The sequence below is a fragment of the Cynocephalus volans genome, chromosome 10 (genome assembly GCF_027409185.1).
Source record: "Cynocephalus volans isolate mCynVol1 chromosome 10, mCynVol1.pri, whole genome shotgun sequence".
NCBI classification, from domain to species: Eukaryota; Metazoa; Chordata; class Mammalia; order Dermoptera; family Cynocephalidae; genus Cynocephalus; species Cynocephalus volans.
The window spans coordinates 27,073,413-27,098,208 of NC_084469.1; the positions used below are offsets into that span (position 1 = coordinate 27,073,413).

The following is a 24,796-nucleotide window of genomic DNA, read 5'->3' on the forward strand; positions in this document are numbered from 1 at the left end:
ACCCTGATTCTTTGGAGCTGCTCCCTGGGAATCCCTAGATCATACTGCTTCTGGCTAGGAGTCAATTACCTAGAGGTGCCAACCACTCTAGTTCTTAGATAACTATCTTGCAGTATATCTGTAACTCATCACACACCAAAAGAAAAGCTACAGTTTGTATAGCTAAGCTTGTTGAAAGAGAACAAAAAAAAGAGATGTAGGTAAAACAAACAAACAAAAATTACAGTACTATCCTTGATAAACTGATACCTTACATTTGAAATGAGAGGCATAGTTATAAGAATAAATTAATGTAGCACAAATGGAATACATAAGAGCTAAGAGTGACTGGAGTATGACTGAGACATCTGTTGCCTCCACCTAGTTGTAATTTTTCTTAAATTTTAATAATCTTTTACTGACTTCATTTAACTGTCAGCATCCAGACAGGAGATAAAAACCACACTAGTTATTTGCAAAGAGAATTTAACAAAGAATTGTTAACTAGATATAGAATTGGTAAGTAGGTGACTAAAAAGGTAAAAAGGTAAGTCTAAGGTAATATATGATAGCAACTGCTACCACCTTTGGGCTGAAAAAAAAAAAAATAACCACAGAGAAAGCAAAGGGGTAAAGTTAGAAACTTACAGGAATGGCCCCGCAGAGCTGAGACTCAGGTCTCTAAAGAGAAGGTGCTGTTCAGCTGGTGTCTCTGAGCTTGCAGAAGGGGCTCCATGGAACCCAAGGGTATGGGAACCAGACCTGTGAGGCAGGAGCACTGGCTGGCTGGTGTTGGTGTCTTTGATTCAATGAAATCTACAGAACTGTAGAAAAATGACAAACTGGGTTCAGCTATTAATACAAAAAGGAAATGCTATCAAGATGAAGAAGCATTACTAGGTGAAGCACACAGGAACCAATAGGCTACAAGAAGCAGCGTGGAGGTAGACAAGAAGGAGTGTGGAGGTAGACAAGAAGGAGCAAGTTTCTCATCCTTCCTTCAGCTTTGGGACCTGCCTCTGATGCCCCCATTTAGAAGAATATAACAGAGCTAGCTGGCAAGGCAAAGAAATGTGGTTTTTAGAGTACTAGCTCCAGCATCAAAGAAGAATAAAAGTGGGTGAGTTTGGAGGTGAGATAATTTAATACCTGGCGTTTGAGTGATATGGAAAGTGATACCAGGGATGGATGTTAGCTCCTATCTTCTGGTATGCATGTATCTCATGAAGACATCTAAAGACCTTGCTACTTCCTTTCGCACATACGATCAGCATGCTGTCATCAATGTAATGGACCACTGTGCTGTTGACTGGGAGGTCAAGATGTTCAATATTTCTGTGGACTATATTATGGTAGAGAGCAAGAGAATTGATGTATCCCTGAGGCAAGACTGTGAAGGTATGTTGTTGGCTCTGCCAAATAAAAGCAAACTGCTTCTGGTGTTCCTTGACAATTTAAATGGAGAAATAAGCATTTGGCAGGTCAACAGCTGCATACCAGGTGCCAGGGGCTGTGTTAATTTGCTCCATTAAAGATATCACATATGGGAGAGTGGCTGCAAGTAGAGGCATCTCCTGATTAAATTTATAAGCCACTGTCATTCTTCAAGATCCATTCACCTTCACAGGCCAAACAGGCAAGATAAATTGGCATGAGATAGCTTTCATCACCCCTGCTTCTTTCAGATCTTTATTGGTGTCCTTGATCTCTTTAATTCCCCATTCTCTCACCTCAGGGAACCTATATTTTTTTGTTTACTATCCTGGTATGTATGTATATGGGGTGCGAGAAGGGTTTCAACTTGGCCCTTCTTACTGAAGTAGTCCTTGTTCCAAAATCAGAGAGCCAATATAGAGATTCTGCCAGGTACCAGTATCTCTGTTCTAATTATATATTCAGGAACTGATGAAATCACCACAGTGGTTCCATTGCCTGCTGTGATTCAAACTTGAGTTAAGACTCCATCTCCCACCAGGCCGCCGCAAGCCCCCACTTAAACTGGTGGACTGCAGTGGTATTTTAGGTCTCCAGGAATTAACATCAGTTTAGAACCAGTATTTAGAGATCCCTGAAAAACGTGGATATTTCTTTTCCCCAGCACACAGTCATCTTAAAAAATGGCCACAGGTCTCTGTGGAGAAGACTTTGAGAAGATTTTCAATGTATACTAATGGCAGTGCTGCAGAGTCCTCAAAGGGACCCAGCATTCTTTTCAATTAAGAAACTGGGTGAGAGGTTGGAACTCTCTATTGTGGTGACTAAAGTTACATCTTGGGCCACCATATATGGATTTTTTAGAAATATTATATGTAGATGATCACCACTTTGGTAAGCTGGCCATCCATTTTATTCCTTGGAACATGATAATCATTTAGTGACAAAGATCCCTGAGGTTCAGAAACATGTAATTACCACTATAACTCTGCTCTCTTTATGTGCCCATCTTGTCTTTGATGTTTAAACACTGACATTGGACTCTGAAATGGGTCATCCTTATTAACACCAAGAAGTCCATTTCAGTGGTGGCATCTCCTACCATCATACCTAGCCTGCAGAAGAAAGCCACCACAGACCTTTTCAAGGATGTAAGGGTTCCCACTCACTAATGTATTTCTCAATGCCTTAGTAAAGGGGAGTCCCCTGAGTCCTCTTGAGATATACATTTGAAAGGGAAGCAGATGTGCAGATCTTATGTGATAAATCCACTCCAACATTTCTATTTCCCTAAGCCTTTAGAATAATTCCATTGTGCCAGGGACGTTCTGGTATCTCAACTTAATTAAACATAAGCCACCATGGAGTCCAAGTTTCAGTGAACTTACCAAGTAAATAGTTAGTGTCACTTCCAGCATGTATGCTAACAATTAAATCCATAATTTCTGATAAATGTACCCGTATTAATAAATTCTGCTCAATCCAGTATTATATTCTGTCCTTGCTTTAACTTCCTTATGATATACTCTCACACATATTCCCTTGGTTTCTGCCAATATATAAGCAAATAGTGAAATTCTTTTGATATAAAAGCTATTTTCTCCTGGTCAGATTAACATTTTCTCTGCTGGAATATTTTGAGATCTTATTTTAGTTGTGACTCTACTAGCAGTAAGAAATGGTTGGGGTGGGTCTTGAGGAAAATGGCATCTCCTTGCAAGGCAACTGCCCCAGATGAGATAATTACAAGATTTCCGATTAAGAGAAGGCTAGTCTCCTCAAATACAGGAAGACAAACTGTTTCTACTGGCAAGAGAGGGTCAGAGTGATTCAGGAGTTTGAGAATCTCAGTCTCCTAGTCCAGCTAAACATTCCTATTCCACATTTCAGGGTCCCCCTTCTTCCCAATCAGTGTTCCTATTTTCACATGAGTAACTTGGCTAGGCTGTGAATTCAATTAACATTATAATTCTGCAGCTCGCATAATTAAATTTTGTGTTAAATTTTACTACCACTACCACTACTACTACTACTGCTGCTGCTGCTACTAGACTGCTACTACTACTACTGCTACTACTATTATTATTATTATCTTACCAATATTGATTCTGTGACTACCAGAAATAAAAGATTATTTTGGGACTGCCATGGAGGCTCTCTGGTCATATTCTGTTTTCTGAAATCTACTTTGCTTGATATGATACAGCCATTCCAGCTTTCCTTCGATTTAAATTTGCATGATATAACTTTTTCCTTGTACTTTTAACCTATTTTAGTGTCTTTGTATTTAAAGTACATTTTTATAGAAAGAGTATTATTATATTTTTCTCTTTTTTAATCTACTCTAACAATCTGTGGTTTTTAATTTGAGTGTTTAGACCATTGGCATTTAGTTTAATTATTGATATGCATAGGTTATTCTATCTGTTCTTGATACCCCTTTCTGCTTTTCCTACCTTCTTATTGTTTTTCATTATTTCATTTTATCTGTACTAATGACTTATTAGTTATATCTCTTTGTTTTGCTTTATTTTTTTTTTAGTGGTTGCTCTGAGGCTTATAATATGTATCTTTAATGTATCATAGTCTACCTTTACATAATGTTATACCACTTTACAGCATAAATATACTTCCAACAGTATATTTCCATTTCTTCATTCCCATTCTTTATGCTATTACATATTGCCAAATAATAGCATGATTCTATGTATGTTATATGAGTGTACTTCAAAAAGTTCATAGAGAGAGTCATATTATCTTTTAATTCTATTTTTCCACAAACTTTTTGAATACTCTCCTATATCCCACAATATACTGTTCCTGGCTAGTACTTCCAATACTGTGTTAAATAGATTTGATGAAAGTAAGCATCCTTGTCTTGTTTTTGTTCTTAAGGGAAAAGCTTTCAACTTCTCCCTATTCAGGATGATATTGGTGGTGGGTTTTCATATATTGCTTTTATTCTGTCCAATGCTGGTAATAGTTATGTTAAGATACTTTTCTTCTATACCTAATTTGCTGAGATTCTTTATCATGAAGAGTTGTCAAATCTTGTCAAATGCTTTTTCTGAATCTATTGAGATAATCGTTTGGGTTTTGGCCTAGATTTTGTTGATGTGGTGTATCACATTTCCTATGTCCTACAGGCAGAGCCTCCTCCTGGATAACTTGCTTTCTGCCAGTTGGTGGATAGTTTGGTGGTGATTTGGAATTTTCTTTCTTACTCTGTCTGGGTATCCCGGGTTTCTGCACTCTCAGGGGGTTCCATGTATGTCTTTCCCAGCTCAAGGTAGTCACGTGGGCTGTGCATGTACCTCCAATCCCCAGGTGTGCTACAACATGTGGCAGTATAATTCCCCCTGTGGGTTTTGGCCACTAGATCACACATCTGCACTTGCCCACCTCTTTCCCTGGGTTCCACTGGTGATTCTCCTGTGTCAATGCAGTCAAGTTGTCTGTGGTGGTGGTGGCTGCTGCTTTGGCAGTGAGCCACCCTTGCAGTGACAGTGGCTGTGGTGGTGGCTTTGGTGGACCACCTGCATGGCAGTGTTGTGTGCAGCAGCTTCAGGGGCTGCCCTGGGCTCCTGAGGTCCCTGTGCACACTCTTACTGTCTGTTGGGAGGGGCTGCCCTTGGCTGCTGAGGTGCTCAGGTGTATTCCTTCTGCCACTTTCTTTTACATGACTATGTTTTGCTACTTGAATGCTTCAAACACTTTTTGAACTTTCATACCCTTGATTATATTGTTTCTTCTGCTTCAAATACACTTCCTCTCTCCTTTACACAAAATTTCTTACTAGTCCCTTAAAATCCAGCTTGGAAATCTAGTTCTCTGTGAAAATGTCCTTGACTGCCCTGGGAAAATTAATTGTTTGTTCTTTTTTGTTCCTTAATGTTTTGTATGTACCTCTACCTTTTCACTTAGCAGACTGCATTGCATCTTTTTCCCTCACTAAACTGGGAACTCTTCAAAGGCAGATCTTAATCATTTTTTTTAACCCCAACATCTGCCTGCATATAGGAGGCACCCAATAAAGGTTTATTTGAGTTGAATTTATCTGGATGCATCCAAACAAAATAGATTTTAAAAGAAATGGAAGGAGGCTTCTTTGCAATTTCAGGAGATGAGCACCATAAGCAAAGAAAGCAGACTTTGAGAATGTACAGTGGGGACCTATCACAGAAATCTATTTTATATTACATTATTTATTATTATTTATGAATGGTTTCAAAAGAACTTTGAGGCAGCTATTTTTAAGTATTGGAATCTGTTGTTTCCAAAGGCAGTACTTTTGGTTTATTCAACTAGAACATGTGTTATGTTGATTTACAAAAAAAAAAGTGAATACTCTTGAGCATTATATATATTTTAAAGAGTCCATAGATTGTAACTGTCCTGGACTATGTGTATATAATTTAGTCTTTATATACTACCTAGCCCATATATATACAATTATTGTTATATTGTTTAATACTGTTAATTAAATTAATTAATACTGTTAATTATTTTTGGTACTTCAGTGATTTGATAATCTGTGACTGAATCTACAGTCATTTGCACGGAAGTGGGATCTGATAATTATCAATGTTAATTCTTCATTATGAGTAAGTAAGTAAACCAGATAAATCATATTTTCTCAGAATTCTCCCCCACCAAAAAATGCTTTTTAGGAAGATTATATTTCTATTGCCTGCCAACCTTTCTAATATGAATTAGGTAGCCATCAAAGTTTCACTTTACCTCACCTTGATTGTTATTTCAAAAATTAATGATGATAAATACTGTTAAAATTCCTTTAATCCCAATTGCATTACTGTGCTTTTTTTTTTTTTTTTTTTTTAGATGATAATGGTGATGATTACTATGGTAAGTTTTCTTATCTTCCTGAGCCCTAGCCTATCACCAGTCTAGGTTTGGTCAGTAACAACAGTAATAACAGTAGTACAGTTTGAAAAGTTCAGCAGTTGAGAACTTATGACCATTCAATAGAATGGTTTGGTGTTGGGGGGGAGGGGTTGGGTGAGGGAGATTTTGATCTTCTGGAGTACTTTTTGTTGTTTATTAATATTTTCTTTCTCTCTTTAGTTACTCATTCTGGCCTGGTAATACTTTTCCATGCCATTTGGTGATATCTTTTAGTGATCCAGATGAATGAGTCAGTACCTCAGGAGGACCCCAAACCTGCTCAGGTTCTTGTCCTACACAGTTTTCTGACCATTTATGAGAGGATTTGAGATCAACATTCTTGGGAAAATTGAGATGCAATATCATATTCTATCATTTAATTATTTCTCTTTTGAGCTGAAGTACTCTGCATCAGGTTTTGACAGCAATGCTGAAAAATAAGGGGTCAAAATAATGGTTCACAGTTACCTGCTTCTAGTTGGATAGCATTCCTTAACTATATATAACAAGTCTATTACTGCCTAAGTTTGTTCATACACTATTTTGTTTAATTTTATTTGGTATGATATTTACTTACCATGTGAATTTTTTACAATAAAAGCTTGCTATATTAGAGTATAAGATGTTAGTTTAATCCCCAGCTCCTTTTGAAAACCACTTGCTAACACTGTTTCTATTTCAGGAAAATGGAATAGAAGACAAAGAAAGGAAACACGACTCAACTGAAGAGAAAGAGCCTCTTGAGGTAGAGTTGTCATGAATATTCAGGTTTTAATTCTTGAGAGTAAACTGGACAAGTTAATTTTCTTATAAAGAAAGAAAAGACGTGGCTATTCAAAAAGATAAACAAAATGGCAAATGAAAAAGGGAAAATTCATGTTGATTATTAAGCTGGCTCATTTGAGTCAGTTGCAGGAAGCTTCTATAGACAGGTAAATTATTTGTGAAGAGCTACTACGAATTCCACGTAAATAAAGGCTGCTTTCTAAAATCAGAACTATTACCCTAACTACAGTAACCACCAGTTTTTAACCACTATCATAATGAAAATCTAATTTCCATGTTAATCATTTAAGTAACTTTGTGTTTAAATAAATACAAGACTACAATGAGGAAGAACATTTTATAGAAAAGGGGAGGCAATTGAAAATAGTTATATGAATTTACCATTAAGTTGACTAATGTGAGCCTTAAAAATATTCTGTTATTACTTTTTAAAAGTACACCAGCATGAGTACAAAAAACTATTTTGCTACCATTATTTATAAAATTAACCCTTAATTTTCTCAATTAAAATGAAGTGTTTTTCTTTCCACCACAAACATGGAAGGCAATTCTAGTAGTAAAAGAAAACAGTAGCATTTCCAAAGGTCTGATTGCATTATACTATGGTCTTAAATTATGTTTCTGTGAAGTATTGTATAATTCAAGGATTAATGTACATATAAAGTCATATTCCTATCATATTACTTTGGTAGCAGTAGGAAGATGTGAGGACACATCGAGCCAATTCATTTTATCTTGTAAACGCAGTAAATAGACTCTGATTACTGCTTCACTACTAATACACAGCACTAAATCCTAGAAAAAGTAAGAATGTTTGGTTAACTTCTACAAGGCAATCAACTCTCCTTTAATTGGGAGAGTTTATACAACTTTGAGTAAAAGCAACTCCTCTGCAATTGGTATTTCTTTTCTCCTTTCAAAGAGTTCACAGAATGTACCAGTCGTTTCTGAAACAGACACCAGCAACAATGTGGTGGGAAAAGCAACGGATGAAATCAAATCCCAAGGTAGAGAACTAGCCTTTCCCCTGTACCATAGAATCTAAACCCGTCATTACATTGTCATTGTGAATGCATTCTTCAAGATTTTGCATTTTAAATATAAAATCACTGGGAGTATTTTAAGTGCAATTTGGAAAATAGTTTAAAATGTATTCCCTTCACCTTCTATTAATACTTTTAAAGTAATTTGTGACTATTTGTATTTAATTAAAGAGGAAATGTATCTAAGAGAGTTGACTGACACCTAGCAGAAAACCTATTAATACAAAAATTAAACAAAGAATTCAAGTGGTTTGGGCTGCTTTTTGTTCTTGGTCCTGTTTATTCTTTTTATTCCTGTACTTGACCACACATTTATTCTGTTTGATTCAAAACTTGACTCCTAGCACCATCCTTAACCCAAATTCCACAAAATTATGAGATTTAAATTTTACAAGGTCAAAAAGGCAACAAATAAGTGGACAAGGCATTCATCTCTTTTACTACAGTTCTTCTAACTGAATACTTAGTGAAATCTGGTACCGACAGAAATTCTTTACAATATTAAAAATGTAACAGTTTCACAGTAAATTCCCTTCAATTTTCAAGTGTTGGGTGGTTAGTATGTCCTAGACTGGGCTAGGTTGAATTACAATAGTAATTATTATTTTCTAAACTATAAGTTGCTGTATAGATGCTAGTTATAATTTTTAGGTGCATCCTTTTTTCCAAAGTGTTTTTCTGTCTTTTAAACCAATTAAGAGAAATTATTTACTTTATTCTTATTAATATAGACTATAATACATACACATTAAGAACCAAACTTTTCAACACTCATTTTGTCTTTCTTGTAAACTTAGTACTATTTTCATAGCTTCACTAACTTTTAAAAATTTTCTTCTTGCAAATCTTTACGTCTTCCTCCACTTGTCCCCTCCCCCTAGTTTTCTGATTTTACTTCCTCCTCACTCTAACCTTCCACCACCAATACTCCATACATGTACTTTACCTTTAATTTCTTGGCCCAGATTTTTAAATTAACTCTTTCATTTTAAACATACCAAACAGAATTGTTATCTAGCTAAACAAATTTAAGTAGGTATTAACTTTCATCAATTTGTGGCCTAATTTGCATCTTCAAAATTCACATATGTATTCTATCATATAATTTATTGCCTCCCCAGAAAACATATCAAGCAAAAGTTTGTGGTCTTTCCTACTTTTGTACATTCAATTTCTATTATTGCTTTTTGATGTATGGTTGAGGGAAGTGTGTTTTGTTTGTTTAAGTTTATTCATCCCAATGTATAATATATAAACATTGTGGTTGCTTGATGTGATATCAAATGCTATGCAGTGTACTCATTTATTCAGTGATTGGTCACTATTAAACCTTATATTCCGAATTCCCCCTTTGTGAATGTGTGTGTATAAGAATTGGGAAAAGGAATAGTTATTTCAATTTCAACATGTCAAAGGAATTGTCTTTATCCTTGTTATATACTCGTCAAAATTAAAGTCGTGTTACCTTGCCAAGCAGCTCCCATAATGAGTTCAAATACATGTCTTTGCATAGATAATACTGTGGTTAAATGTACTATGTCAGCTCCTTATTTCTTTCCCTGGTTATTTTACTTTTTAAGGCTATGAGCTTAACTTGCATTTTGAGAATTTTTTTAAACTATCAGTTTGTTCAGCTTAGTTCTTATTACACAGCCCTAAGATTAACATAGTTTTGTGGAAAACTTCCTTTTCCTATCGAATTTTAATTCCAGTAGTGTTTAATAGTGCTTCTTTCCCTCCTTTCACAGAATTCTATATTATGTGCAAATATTAAGAAATCCCGGTAACAGGATAAGGTTGTTTCAGAAAGGGCCTATGTTTAAAGAGAACTTCATACAGCTTCTTGAGTAGCTCTGCTGGGTCAATTTTCACCAGTTTAATCAGCAGCCAGTCCCACTAATGTTATATGTCTCCCTGTGAAGAAAGAGCCCGCTAAAGCTTATTATAATGTGGATTAAAATTCATTCCTATTTATGTCCTTAAATAGGTTTTGTACTGTGGCTGTGCCTAGCAGTGGGCCATGTACTAAAAGCAGGAAATGATAGAAGTCACTTATAAGTCTAGACCTTTCAAAATATGAATAAGGAATTCTTTTGTGTCCCTACTTATTTAGTTGAAAGCATTTATGCCCATAGTGCCCAAATAGGTATTTGTATGTTAGAAGGTGGACTAGTAGAGGGGTGAAGGTGTGCATGTTGGAGAAGAGCTTGAAAGGCTCTTAATTCTAGGAAGATGATCCTGAAAAATAATTCCAGTGCTTAGTACCTGGCACATGTGAGAAATCAATAAATGAATGTATAAATGAACGAATGAATCAATCTGTAAAAGGTTTAGGGATGTCTAAGAACATACCTGCTAAAAAATAACAACCCAGTACCTGTTGAAAACTATATTCAATTATACCTCTGAATTAATTTGTCCTTGGGGCAGTGCCTTAATTTGTGATCCTTGAATTCGGAGGCCACTCTGTCAAAAGACAGCTTCAGATAGGCTTGTTCAGACCTCACTTATTGACTCTGATATTGCTGTACCTCTTTTTCCTTTCTCGGTTTCATGGCTCTAAGAGAGAAGTGTTTGACTAGAGATGTAACCCAACACATGTCTACTTCCATTCTGTGTATCAGTGGGAACAATGCAAGCACTAGGATTATTGCTTAGCAACCTATAATAGCCAAGCACACTAGAGGAGCACTAACAGGCTGCAATGAAGATAGAGTATGTCCCCGTTCATGTGTGAGTTTACTAATGAGCCATAGCAGATGGGTAGATATTAAGTTGCCATACATCTGTAGCACTACCCTTAAAGCAGGAGGAGAAACATCTGTCTTGGATTATGATGGACCGGTTAAAAGAAAAAAGAGTACATTAGAACCTGCAAACATAAAAGAATTGCTCTCTTTCACATTTATTTAAAAATAAAAATAACAACATTGTATATTAATGAACATTATGACAAAACAGAATGGAAAACACATCCTTCTCCCTAATCTGCCCTCCCCAAAAGTAGTTAATTTGTTTGCATATCCAACTGAGAGATAAGGGGGAGCATTATATTATCCTCCTTACTTTTCCCATATTGGAATAAGGGAACTGGCCAAGAAGGAAGTAAAAACATGGGCGGGAGGTTCATAAATACTGTCTACTACTGGACTTAAGACATTCTGTGGATGAAATGTTGGCTTTTCAAGTGTTTCTTCATAGGCTATTTGATTTTTCTCCTGGGAAGAAAGATGGATACTATCTAGATATGATTTTAAAGTATTCTTCAGAGTACTTGTTTTTAAAAAATGTTTAATAGCAGCAAAACCTTTTTTTAAAATGAAATTTTATGATGCTCTCTAAATATGTAATACAAATTGAAGCATAGCTGCTCTGGTCACGAAGGGTACAAGGGGCTTAGAGTCCTATGAAGCTCCTTCTCAGAACTCTATGAAGCATAATTCAAAATCACTGCTCTGAAACAGGAATTCTTACACTTGCTGGTGGTGATGTAAATTGGTACCAACCACTTCAGAAAATAATTTAACAATCTCTCATCAAGTCGAAATGCACATACGTGTGACCCTGTGTCTTAGTCTGTTCCTGCTGCTATAACAAAATACCACAGACTGGACAATTTATAAACAGCGTAAATTTATTGCTCACAGTTACAGAGGCTGGGAAGTCCAAGATCAATGTACTAGCAGGTTCGATGTCTGGTGAGAGCCTGGTCTCTGCTTCCAAGGTGGTGCCTTGAACCTTGTATCCTCCAGAGGGGATGAACACTGTGTTCTCACATGGTGGAAGAGATGGAAGGGCAAAGAAAAAGGGCCTACCAAGTTCCCTCCATCCCTTTTATAAGGGCACTAATCCATCCATGAGGACAGATCCCTCATGATTTAATCATTTCCAAAAGGCCCCATTCTTAATACTATCACATTGGGTCTTAGGTTCCAACGTATGAATTTTAGAGGGACACATACATCCAAATCATAACACCCTGCAATTAAAATCCTAGTATAGGTTGAGCATCCCTAATCTGAAAATCCAAAATCCAAAATGCTCTAAAATCCAAAACCTTTTGAGTGCCCACAAGACATTCAAAGTAAATGCACATTGGAGCATTTTGGATTTTGGATTTTTGAGTTAAGAATGTTCCACTGGTTAAGTATCTGAAAAAATCCAAAATTCAAAACACTTCTGGTCCCAAGCATTTTGGATAAGGGATGCTCAATTTGTGATATACACTAGAGAAACTCTCACATGCGTCAACAAAGGGACACATGAAATAATGTTCATGGTAGGATTGCTTGTTATAGGCCTATGGAAAAAAAAACAGTTGTCAAAATTAGAATAAATGAATATAATACAGTCATGTAATGAAATATGCAGCAGTGAAAAATGAATGAAGAGCTGCATCTATCAGTATAGATGAGTTTCCCAAACATAATTAAGTATAAAAAAGACTGCAGAATTTGCATGGTATAATATTTATAAAATTAAAAAACAAGAAGAACAATATTATATTGCTTAGATACAATATAATATATAAACAAATGCATGGAAATAATAAACATGAAATTCAAAATAGTACTTCTCTCAAAGTAGGAGTATTGAATGTGTATAATATAGAGTATAGGTTTTTTTTTTCTTAAGCTAAGAGTAGATACATGGCTACTTATTATATCATCATTATACTTGCAGGTCTTAAGTATTTCATAATAAATAAAGTTTAAAAAACACTGCTCTACCCCGAACCAGCCAGCCATCAAAAAACAAACAAAAAACCCCCACACTGTTCTAAACTTACAGAGGCTCTGGTCTCTTGCCCTTTTATTGCAATAGTATTATTTATTGAGAGTTATTGATGACTAAAGCATGTCTCAATAACTACTTTCCAGTTATGTTAAAAATAATGAGTATGAAAATAATTTTCAGATATATTGCTTTCTTTCTCCTGCATTCACAAAATAACAGAAGCAAAAGACTTTAACAATACATAGCCCTGATCTTATTGTGATTCAGCTGGGAACTGATACTCTTTTTTCAGTGGATAATACTTGAAAAGACCTGCAACTACTTCATCTCCACGGCCATGTCAGAAAACAACCTCAAGATTCCCATTAATTCTTCCATTCCAATCACCTCAAGTTATAGAAAAACACATCTGATACCTATTGTTCAGAGCCTGAGCTAGCTATGTCCTGGGAACTCAGGACCAAGCTAGCCAGTTCTCCTAGAAAAAAGCCATACAAGTCTATGTGCTGATGCCACTAAAAATATGTGGTCTTCGGTCTCAGACAGACTTTCAATATTGCTTGGAAATCTATGTGTTTATAGTCTGCTCCTTTCTAACCACACAACAGATATTTCAAATTTTTATCAATCATATTAAATCCATGATCCCATCGTCCTTGGTTTTAGCAATATTTATTTTATTCCACAAAAAAAAAAAAAAAAAAAAAATAGAGGCTGTGAGAGGGAATGCCTTCAATTTACTGTGCTCTCCCAGTTTAGTTTAAGAAACATCTTATCTCATCCAAGGCCAGTATATATTCTTGATCTCACTCCCTCATATCTCTTCAGACCCTGAAGACCATCATTTAATACCCCTCCTGTATCTTCTATTTTTGTCTCTACTTTGGCTCCTGCCTCTCAATCTCTATGTGTATTCAAGCCTATCCCACCTCAAAAGAAAAATCCTTCCCCCCAAAAAAGAAAAAAGGAGAAAAAAAGAAAAAGAAAAATTCTTCCCTTTACAGTCACACTCCTTATAATAATTGTCTGATCATTCAGTCTCTACTTTATCTTCAAGTTCCTCTTCAACATACTGCAGTCCAGCTTCCATTCTCATCATAGAAATTGTTCTCCTTAGTTCTGTTCTCAATCATAGAAATTGTTTAGTGAAGAATAACTGGATGCTAAATCCATGTATAATTTCTACTTCTTATATTATTTGATTTCTCTGCAGCATTTGACACTGTTGACCACTTCCTTTGTGGTGATCTTTTTTTTTTCTGTCTGCCCAATATCTCTTTGGAGAAACACCTTTCTTTCCTTCTTAATCTATTTGGTTTAGGTGGGCCTGACCCCACTTCTCCAGATCCAGGGACAGGTGGTAGTCCAAGCCTGACCAATCAGAATACTCACCACCCCTTCAACATAGTGGATGGTTCAGAAATATAATTTATGTCAAGTCAATTAAAACCTTTCCCCAAATTTTTAAACTGGAATTTCATGACAAACATTTTTTAAAAGTCACTGCTTATAAGGTTATAAGGATAAATCTAAAGCAGCTGGTGACCATTTTTATCAACATGTGAAGACAACCTGCCTGAAAATTAATTCAACAGAGCAAAGCAGAGACTAGGGGTACATTTCAGCTGTGCCTCCAAACAGTTATATCCCTGGACTTTTCAACTACATGAAATAATACATTCCATTTTTAATTTAAGCTATGTGAGATGGATTTCTATTGCTCAGAACTGGAAGATCTTTAATAACACATCCTTCTTGAAACTCTCTCTTCTTGTGGTTTCTATGATTCTAATCTATCCTATTTTCCTCTCAACTCCCAAGTCACTCTCAGACTCCTTTGTAGGTGCCTGTTTTTCTGCCTATTCCTTAAAAACGTCTCATAAGAATCCCTTCTTCATGCTCTTCTCACTCTCTCTGAGTAAGCTCATCCTATAATAATATCTACAAATGTTTTAATATTTAGATAAATATAGATATATTTTCTCATCCTGACTATCCTGCAAAGTATACTTATTGTTAGCACTTTACAAAAGTAGAATCTGAATCCAAGAAGTTAGACAACTTGCTTTAAGTCACATAGCTAGAGTTAGAGATGAAATTTGGACACTGGTATCTCTTATTTCAATACCCATAATATTTTTTAACACATTTATTCTCTCATCAAATATTTGAGTGCTTGCTGTGTTTCTGATACTGTTCTAACCACTGGGAGTTTGGAGTAACCAAGACAGACAAAGTCCCTGCATTCATGTCTTAATTTCTAAAGGTGGGTGAGAAGCAAATTATTCCTCCTCAAAAAGTATTCATGGTTTTAGCCAGTGCAATAAGGCAAATAAAGGAAATGAAAGTTATAAAGATTATAAAGGACAAAGTAAAAAAATCATTTTTTGTAGATGATATGATTGTGAGCATAACAACTAATGTAAATTTAGCAAGGGTTTAGAGACAATCCAATATACAAAAACCAATACTTCTATATATTAGCAAAAAACAATTAGAAAATGAAATTTTAAAAGTACAATTTTTAATAGTATTAAAAACATTAAATAGCTAGAAATCTAACTGAAGATGAGTGAAATCTACAATAAAACTATAAAGCATTGGTGAAAGAAATTATAGAAGACCTAAATAAATGAAGGGATGGGATACACCTTACTTATGAATTAGAAGAGTTAATATTGTCAAGATAGTGTTTCTCCTTCAATTGGCTTTAGATTCAATGTAATTCTAATCAAAATTTCAGTAGAGTAGTGTGTATGTATCTGTGTGTATAGAAATTGTCAAGTTGATTCTAAAATTTGTAGAGAAATGCAAAGAACCTAGAAAGGCCAAGGAAATATTTAAGAAGAACAAAGCTGGAAGACTTACACTTCAAGATTTATAACAGAAATTAGGACAGTATAATATTACTTAAAGACAGACAAATAAGACAATGGAAAAGAATAAAGAGTCTAGTTGAAAGTCCCATGTTGAAAATAGGAAGTGTTTTCAATAATGGCACCAAATGGAAAAAATGTATTTTGAGTCCTACCTCATCCTACACATGGAAGTAAATTCTACATGTATTATAGATATAGGTGCGAATGATAAGACAATAAATCTCTTTAGGAGAAAACATAGAATATCCTCATGACTTTGGGGTAGGCAAAAATTTCTTAAAACACAAAAAGTGCTAACCATAAAAGAAAAAAAACTGAAAATTGACATATTAAAATTAAGAACTTCTTCTCATTAGTAAATACCATCAAGTGAAAAGACAAGCCAATGTGTGAGAAAAGAAATGTATAATACTTATGTTTATCAAATGTTCTTATCTGACTATAAAAAGAACTCCTACAAATCAATAAGAAAAGACAGACAACACGTTAGAAAAATGGACAAAACCTGAACAGATACTTCATCGAAGAGAATATTCAAATAGCCTATAAACAGAGGAAAATGTGTTCAAGTTCATTAACCACCAGGGAAATAAAAATTAAGATCACAACGAGATACCATTACATACCCATCAGAATAAACAAACACATAAAGACAACAACAACAAAACAGATAATAACAAATGTTTGTGAGGATATGGAATGTAAGGATTTTCATACATCGCTGGTATAACCACTTTGGAAAATTGTGTGACACTACTTAATAAGGCTACCCTATGATGAAAAATTTATAGTCCTAGGTACATACCAAGAGAAATGCTATCTATATGTCTACGAAAAGACATGTAGAAGAATGTTCATGGCAGCTTTTTTTTTTTTTTGTAATAGCCAAATCTGGAAAATATTCAATTGTCCATCAACAGTAGAATGAATAAACAAATTGTGATATATTCATACAATATAATATTATGAAGCAATGAATAACAACTAATGCCATGTGACAAGCATATAAGTAGCTATGTTGTTGAGCAACAACAGATACAAAAGAGCACATGCTATGATTCCATTAATATAAAGTTCAAAAATAGGCAAAATTAATCTGTAATGTTAGAAGTCAAGGGAGTGTTATGAGAGGAAGGAAAGAAAGGAGGAAGGGAGGGAGGGAAAGAAGGATGGAGGAAGAGAGGAAGGGAGGGAGAAAGAAGGGAGGAGGAGGGGAGAGGGAGTAAGAAGGGGAAGGAAGGAGGGGAAAAGAAGGAGAGAGAGAGAAACGGAAAGAAAGAAGGAAAAAGTGTTACCTTTGGAGGGAGGTCATGACTGGAGAGGTGGCATGAAAGATATTCTGAACCCTGATGATGCTCTTTCTCTTTTTTATTGTGGTAAAAAATGTATAATATTTATAATTTTAACCATTTGTCAGTGTATAATTCAGTGGCATTAAATACACTTACAAATATGTAACCATCACCGCTATCTATACCCAGAACTTTTCATACCCTCAGCAATAACTCTGTACCCATTAAACAATAACTCCCTTTTCTCCCCTTCTGCTGATTCCTGGTATTCTGTACTCTACTTTCTGTGTCTATGAATTTGCCTATTTGAGGTACCTCATATAAGTGGAATCATACAGTATTTGTTCTCTGTCTGGCTTATTTCACTGGGTATGTTTTCAAGGTCCATCCATATTTTGGCATATATTAAAATTTTATTCTTTTTTGTGGGTGAATGACATTGCATTGTATCTATATACCACATTCTATTTATCCATTCATCTGTGGATGGATGCTTGGGTTGTTTCCACCTTTTGCCTAGTATGTGTAATGCTGCTGTGAACACTGGTGTATAAATATCTGTTTGAATCCCTGCTTTCAATTCTTTTGGATATATACCTTTGAATGAAGTTGCTGGGTCATATGTATTTCTATGTTTAACCTTTTAAGAAACCACCAAACTGTTTTCCATAGTGGACACCATTTTACATTTCCACCAGCAATGCACGAGGGCTCCAATTTCTTCAAATTCTCTTATTTTGTTTTGGGGCTTTTTTTTGTTTGTTTTTGTTTTGTTTTGTTTTGTTTTATTATAATCATCTTTGTGTGAAGTGGTATCTCATTGTAGTTATAATTTGCATTTTCCTGATAACTAACGATGTTGTGTATTTTTTCATGTGCCTATTGGCAATTTGTATATTTTCTTTGGAGAAATATCTCTTCAAGTCCTTTGCCCTTTTTAAAACTAGGTTATTTGTTTTATTGTTATTGAGTTTTAGAAGTTCTTTATATTCTGAATATTAATGCTTTATCAGATATGAGGCTACCTCAAAAAGTTCACAGAAAAATACTTTTAAAAGATAATATGAATTTTACCATGAACGTTTTGAAGTATCCTCATATATGTTAGAAAGTATTTTCTCTCATTCAGTAGATCATCTTTTCAGTTTTTGCTTGTATTTTTTAATGCATAAAAGTTCTTCATTTTGATGGAGTTCAATTTATCTATTTTTCTTCTATTTCTTGTGCTTTTAGTGTCATATGCATGAAAGTCATTGTCAAATCCAATGTCATGAAGATTTTCCCCAAGTTTTCATCTAAGAGCTGTATAGTTCTCTTTTTTTTTTAAATTTTATTTTATTTTGTCAATATACAATGTGATTGATTATTGTGGCCCATTACTGAAACCTCCCTCCCTCCTCCTTCTCCTCCCTCCCTCTCGACAACCTCCTTTCTGTTCGCTTGTCTATCAACTTCAAGGAATTGTAATTGTTGTGTCTTCTTCCCCCCCCCCCAGGTTATTTGTGTATTTATTTATTTATTTTTAGCTCCCACAAATAAGTGAGAACATATGATATTTCTCTTTCTGTGCCTGACTTGTTTCACTTAATATAATTCTCTCTAGGTCCATCCATGTTGTCGCAAATTTTATTCTTTTTTTATAGCAGAGTAGTATTGCATTGTGTAGATATACCAGTGGATATGGAAAGTATAGTTCTAACTCTTAAGTTTAAGTCTTTGATTCATTTTCAGTTCATTTTTGTATATGGTGTAAGGTAAAAAACCAACTTTATTCTTTTGCATGTGATGTCCAGTTTTCCCAGCACCATGTGTTGAAAAAATTGTCCTTTCTCTATTGAATGGTCTTGGCACCCTTGTCACAAATCAATTGACTATATATGAGAGTTTATTTTTGGTCTTCTATCCCATTCCATTTGTCCATATGTTTGTCCTTATGCCAGTACCATATCTTTTTAATTACTATAGCTTTGTAGTCACAGTTGGGTAGTGTGAATTCTTCAAGTTTATTCATTTTGTTCAAGATTGTTTTGGCTATTCAGGGTCCCTTGCAATTCCATATGAATGAGAGAATGAGCTTTTCTATTCCTGAAAAAAAGTCTGTTGGAATTTTGGTTGTAGATCACTTTGGGTAGAATTGGCATCTTAACAATGTTAAGTTTTTCTATCCATGTACTGGGATATCTTTCCATTTATTTATGTCTTCCTTAATTTCTTTCAGCAATATTTTGTAGTTTTCAGCATGCAAGTTTCCACCTCCTTGGTTTGGTTTATTCCTAAGTATTTCATTATTTTAGGTGCTATTGTAAATAGAATTACTTTCATGATTTCCTTCCTGGATTGTTCATTGCTGTTGTATGGAAACAGAGCTGATTTTGTGTGTTGATATTGTATCCTGCAACTTTGCTGAATTTGTTTACTAGCTCTAGTAGTTTTCTTGTGGATTCTTTCATATTTTTCTATGTATAGAATCATGTCATCTGTAATAGAGAGAGTTTTACCTCTTCCTTTCCAATTTGGATGTCGTTTTTTTCCTCCTTATCTAATAGCTCTGGCTAGAACTTTCAGGACAATATTGAATAGCAGTGGTGAAAGCAGGCCTTCTTATCTTGTTCCTGATCTCAGGTGGGAAATTTTTCAGTTTTTCACCATTAAGTATGATGTTAGCTGTGGATTTTAAAATAAATACCCTTTATCATTTTGAGAAATTTTCCTCTATTCTCAGTTTTCTGAGAGTTTTCAATCATGAAAGGATGTTTGATTTTGTCAAATACCTTTTCTGCATGGGGATGATCGTATGGTTTTTCCCTTTTACTCTGTTAATGTGATGGATTACAATGATTTTCAACATTAAGGTTGAACTACTCTTGCATTCCTGGGATAAATCCCCCTTGGTCATGGTGAGAATCCTTTTAATGTGCTTTTGAATTTGATTTCTACTAATATTTTGTTGAGAATTTTTGTATTTATATTCACAAGGAATATTGGTTTGTAATTTTCTTTAGGTGTCTTTATCTGGCTCACTGCTGGCCTCATAGAATGAGTTAGGAAAGTGTTCCCTCTTCAAATTTTTTCAAAGAGTTTGGTAAAAAATGGTTTTAATTTTTCATTAAATGTTTGATAGAATTCACTGCTGAAGCCATCTCATATGGGACTTGTCCAGTTCTTCTAGGTTATCTAATGTATTGGTGTATAATTATTCATAGAATCCTCACAATTTTTTTTATCTTTGTAAGGTTGGTGGTAATGTCTCCACTTTCATTTCTCATTTTAGTTATTTATATCTTCTGTCTTTTTTTCTTTGGTCAGTGTAACTACAGGTTTGTCAATTATGTCGATTTCTTCAAAGAACCGGCTTTCAGTTTCATTCATTTTCTCTACTGTTTTTCTGTTCTGTATTTTATTGACCTCCACTCTAACGTTTATTTGGGCTTAGTTTGCTCTACTTTTTCTAGTTTCTTAAGGTGTAAAGTTAGGTTATTGAACTGAGATCTTTCTTTTTTTAAAATGTAGTCACTATAATTATAATTTTCTCTCTGAGCCCTGCTTTCACTACATCCCATAAATTTTGTTATGTTTTATTTTAATTTTCATTTGTCTCTATTTTTTAATATCCCTTATGATTTATCTTTTGACCCATTGGTTGTTTAAGAATGTGTTGTTTAATTTCTGCAGATTTTAAAATTTTCTAGTTTTCCTTTATTGATTCTAACTTCATCCTGTTTTGGTCAAAGAAGATACTTTATATGATATCTATCTTTTAAAATCTATTGAGACTTGTTTTGTGGCCTGACATATGGTCTATCCTGGAAAATATCCCATATGGACTCGAAAATAATGTGTATTCTGTTGTTGTTGGGTGAGTGTTGTGTATATGCCTGTTAAAACTAGTTGACTAATTTTCGTATATGGTATGAGGTAGGGGTCTAGTTTCATTCTTTTGCATGTGGATATCATTTGTCACAGCACCATTTGTTGAGGAGACTATTTTCCCCCATTGAATGGTCTTGGCACCCTTGCCAAAAATCAATTAGTCATAGATGTATAGGTTTAGTTTTGGACTGTCAATTCTATTTCATTGATCTATATGTCTATTCTATGCCAGTACCACTTCAGTATAGTTTTGTAATTTTCTCTGTATTGCAATGACACATTTTTGTTCAGTTTATTTCTAGACATTTTGAAGTTTTGTTGCCATTGTGAAAAGAAATTTTATAAGATTATATTTTTAATTGGCTATTAAAAATATAAAACATATTCCTGATTGGTTATTAATTGTTAGTACCTAGTAAATCAATTTATTTTTGTATTTTAAACATCTTGTGTCTTATATTGTTTATTTTCATTTTTTATTTTATTTTTTTCATTGTACACATTTTTAGTGTACAATTTGTTGTTTCAATTCATGTCTGTATTGTATCAGGATAGTTAGCATATATATCACTCAAACATTTATCATTTCTTTGTGTTTACACCATTCAAGATCCTCTTTTGTGGCTATTTTGAAATATACAATACAATATTATTAGCTATTGTCACCCTAGGGAACCAGAACTTATTCTTCCTATCTAACTGTAACTTTGTAACTTTATACCAGTCTATCAACCTTTCCCTGCCTCACCCACTCCTTTTCTCTTAGTCTGGTAATCACTATTCTATTTGTCTCTTTTTTTCCCCCTCTCTTTTAAATTTATCTTTCTCAATTGACCCATGATAATTGTAAATATTTATGGAGTACAAAATGATATTGCTTTTCTTTTTTTTGTGGTAGTGATGGCTGACTGGTACAGAGATCTGAACCTATAACCTTGGTGTTATAGGCTGTACTCTAACTTCTTGATAACCAGCTAGCCCCTGATATTGCATTGTTTATTTGGTAGGCCTTTTAAAGATTTGTGTTAAAGTATATGTAACATGAAATTTACCATTTAAACTATGTTAAACTGTACATTTCAGTGCCATTAAGTAAATTCACAATGTTCACAATGTTATGCAACCATCACCAGTATCTACTTCCAGAAAATTTTTATCATCTCAAATGGAAGCCTCATTTGGTAAGCCTTTTAATGCTGAAGATTTGTGTCTTTCTTCAGTTCTGAGAAATTTTCTTGCATTCTTTCTTTGAATATTTCCTTATGCCTACACTCTTGGTTAACAACTGATAGTTTTTTAAGATGAATTTTTAAAGTCTTGCATCTGTCCTCTATTCTCTTATTATTTCCTTTCTCCTTTGATTCATCTTGGCTTGATCTTCCAGCTTGCTGATTGATTATTTAATATTTTCTGATGTTCAGGCCAAGTATTGATTTTTTTTTTTTTTTTGCAATAATAAGCCTTTTTCATTGCCAAGTGTTTTCTTTCTCTTTATTGGTTTGCTTAGTTTCTTTTTTCTTTTTATGAACTTTTTAAAAACTAAAACATAATTATGAATGAAACATAATTTAATTAAAACATATCTGGGGTACAGTGTTGAATATCAGTACCTGTGTGCAATATATGATGCTCAAATCAGGATAATTAGTATATTCAACATTACACACTGTTTTCAGTGTTGGAGTTGCACGTGAGTGCCTCCATGGCCTACGTACTGGTGCACTTAGTGATTCCTTGCTGAGATAAGTGACACTATGTTGGTTCATTGAGGATGTGGGCAAGATCTCAAGTTCTTGGGAGAAGCACCTGGGTACCCTGTCACTCTTTGGCTGGGGTGGGTGACCCTGGGTTGGCTTGTTGGTATCCTGGCTAGTTTCCTGTCACCCTGATGGGTGTACTCGGCTATATTGGAGCTCCTCAGTTTGAGTGGGTGACCCTGGGTGGGGTTTCTCTTTCCTGTGTCCTACAGGCAGAAGATCCTTCTAGGTCCTTGCTTCCCACGGTTGGTGAATAGGTTGTTGGTGATTTGGAATTTTCTTTCTTATTCTATTTGGGTGTCCTGGTTTCTGCACTCTTGGGGAGTTCCATGTTGTCTCTCCCCAGATCAAGGCAGTCATGTGGTGCACGTACCTCCCACCTGCATGTGTGCAACAGCGTGTGGCAGTGTAATTCCCCCTGTGGGTTGGGCCACTGGGTCACAGGTCTGAGTTTGCTCACCTCTTTCCCCAGGCTCTACAGGTGACTTTCCTTGTGTCAATGTAGTCAAGTGGTCTGTGGGCCACCTGCACAGTGGTGGTGGCTACTGCTGTGGCAGCAGGCCAGCCTTGCAGTGGATATGGCTGTGGTGGTGTTCTGGTTGGCCTCCTGTGTGGCAGTGGTGTCTGCAGCAGTGGTGGGGGCTGACCATGGCTGCTGAGGTCCCTAGGTGCACCAGTTTCTCTTTTTTTAAACAAACTTTTAATTTTAGAATGCTTTTAGATTAAAAAAAAAGTTGTGAAGATAATACAGAGTTCCTGCTACCCCACAGCAAGTTTTACCTCCAATATCTTACATTATATGTCACATTTGTCACAATTAATGAGCCAATATTAATACGTTATTATTAAAGAACGTCCATACTTCATTCATATTTCCTTAGTTTCTACCTAAGGTCTTCTTACTATTCCAGGATTCTGTTTAGGTTAGCATATTATATTTAATTGTTATGTCTATTTAGACTTTTATTTGCTCTGATAGTTTCTCAGATTTCCTTGTTTTTGATGACCTTGATAGTGTTAAGGAGTATGTCAGGTATTTGTGTAGAATATCCCTATGTTGGGATTTGTCTGATTTTTTTTTATTGTGATTAGACTGGAGTTATAGTTTTTGGGGGATGAAGACTACAGAGATAAAGTGCCATTCTTGGGGCTGGCTGGTTTGCTCAGTTGGTTAGAGCACAATGTGGTAACACCAAGGTCCAGGATTTGGATTCCCCTATCAGCCAGCCACCAAAAAAGCAGAACAAAACAAAACAAAAAATACCCAAAGTGCCAGTCTTATCACATCATATCAAAGGTATATGCTATGAACATGACTTATAACTGTTGATGTTAGTATTAATCATCAGGCTGATGTAGTATTTTTCATGTTTCTCCACTGTGACATTATTCTTTCCTCCCATTTCCATACTGTAGTCTTTGGGAGGAAGTCACTATGAGAAGCCCATACTTAAGGAGAAGGGAGTTATGCTCTACCTCCTTGAGGGCTGAGTATCACATAAATTATTTGAAATGCTTCTGCACAGGAGATTTGTCTTTTCTCCCCCACTTATTTATTTACTGTAGGGCTTTTTTGAGCACTTCTTTACTTTCTGGCACTACAAGATGCTCCAGTCTCATCTTTTATATTTCTTGTCCCAATCCTAGAATCTGCCATTTCTCCAAGGAGCCATGATTCTTTTTTTAACTGGAGAATGATTTTAGAAACCAGTATCTGAGCATTAGGTGTCCAAGTCCTCTTAATTGGTTTTCTTTCATAACATTCATAACATTCTTTTTATTCCTCTATTCTGAGGATATTAATTAAAATTCTTTTAGAGACTCCTTACATTTGTTCTATTAATGGTTTTTCCTTGGGTGGTATTAGTTATTGCATTTGTTGAATTTAGTCATGGAGATGGTCTTCCTTAAATATTCTGTGAGTCTTATACATGTGAGCTTACATTTTTATTTGAGATTCTGTTTGCTTTTATGTGGAAAAAGTTTTCCATTTTCTATAGTTTGCTGCCAGTGATCGTGGAGGAGGAGTAAGATGTGCAGACATTGAGCCTATTAAAAATTAATCTTCTGTGTGTATGGAAATCCTGCCTGTCTAGCCCAAACATCTAAACTCC

At 35.0% G+C, this 24,796-nt stretch overlaps 1 protein-coding gene across 1 annotated transcript in view; it reads left to right on the forward strand.

Annotated features, from left to right (window-relative positions):
• Positions 1 to 1,163: 1,163 nt before the first annotated feature.
• The window catches only part of EFCAB5 (EF-hand calcium binding domain 5), a 144,600-nt gene continuing 120,967 nt past the window's right edge, over positions 1,164 to 24,796 (forward strand). Inside the window, exons 1-2 of the mRNA XM_063109813.1 lie at positions 1,164 to 1,377; positions 6,256 to 6,279. Coding sequence (XP_062965883.1) covers positions 1,164 to 1,377; positions 6,256 to 6,279 — 238 coding nt within the window. The remainder of the gene's footprint in view (positions 1,378 to 6,255; positions 6,280 to 24,796) is intronic.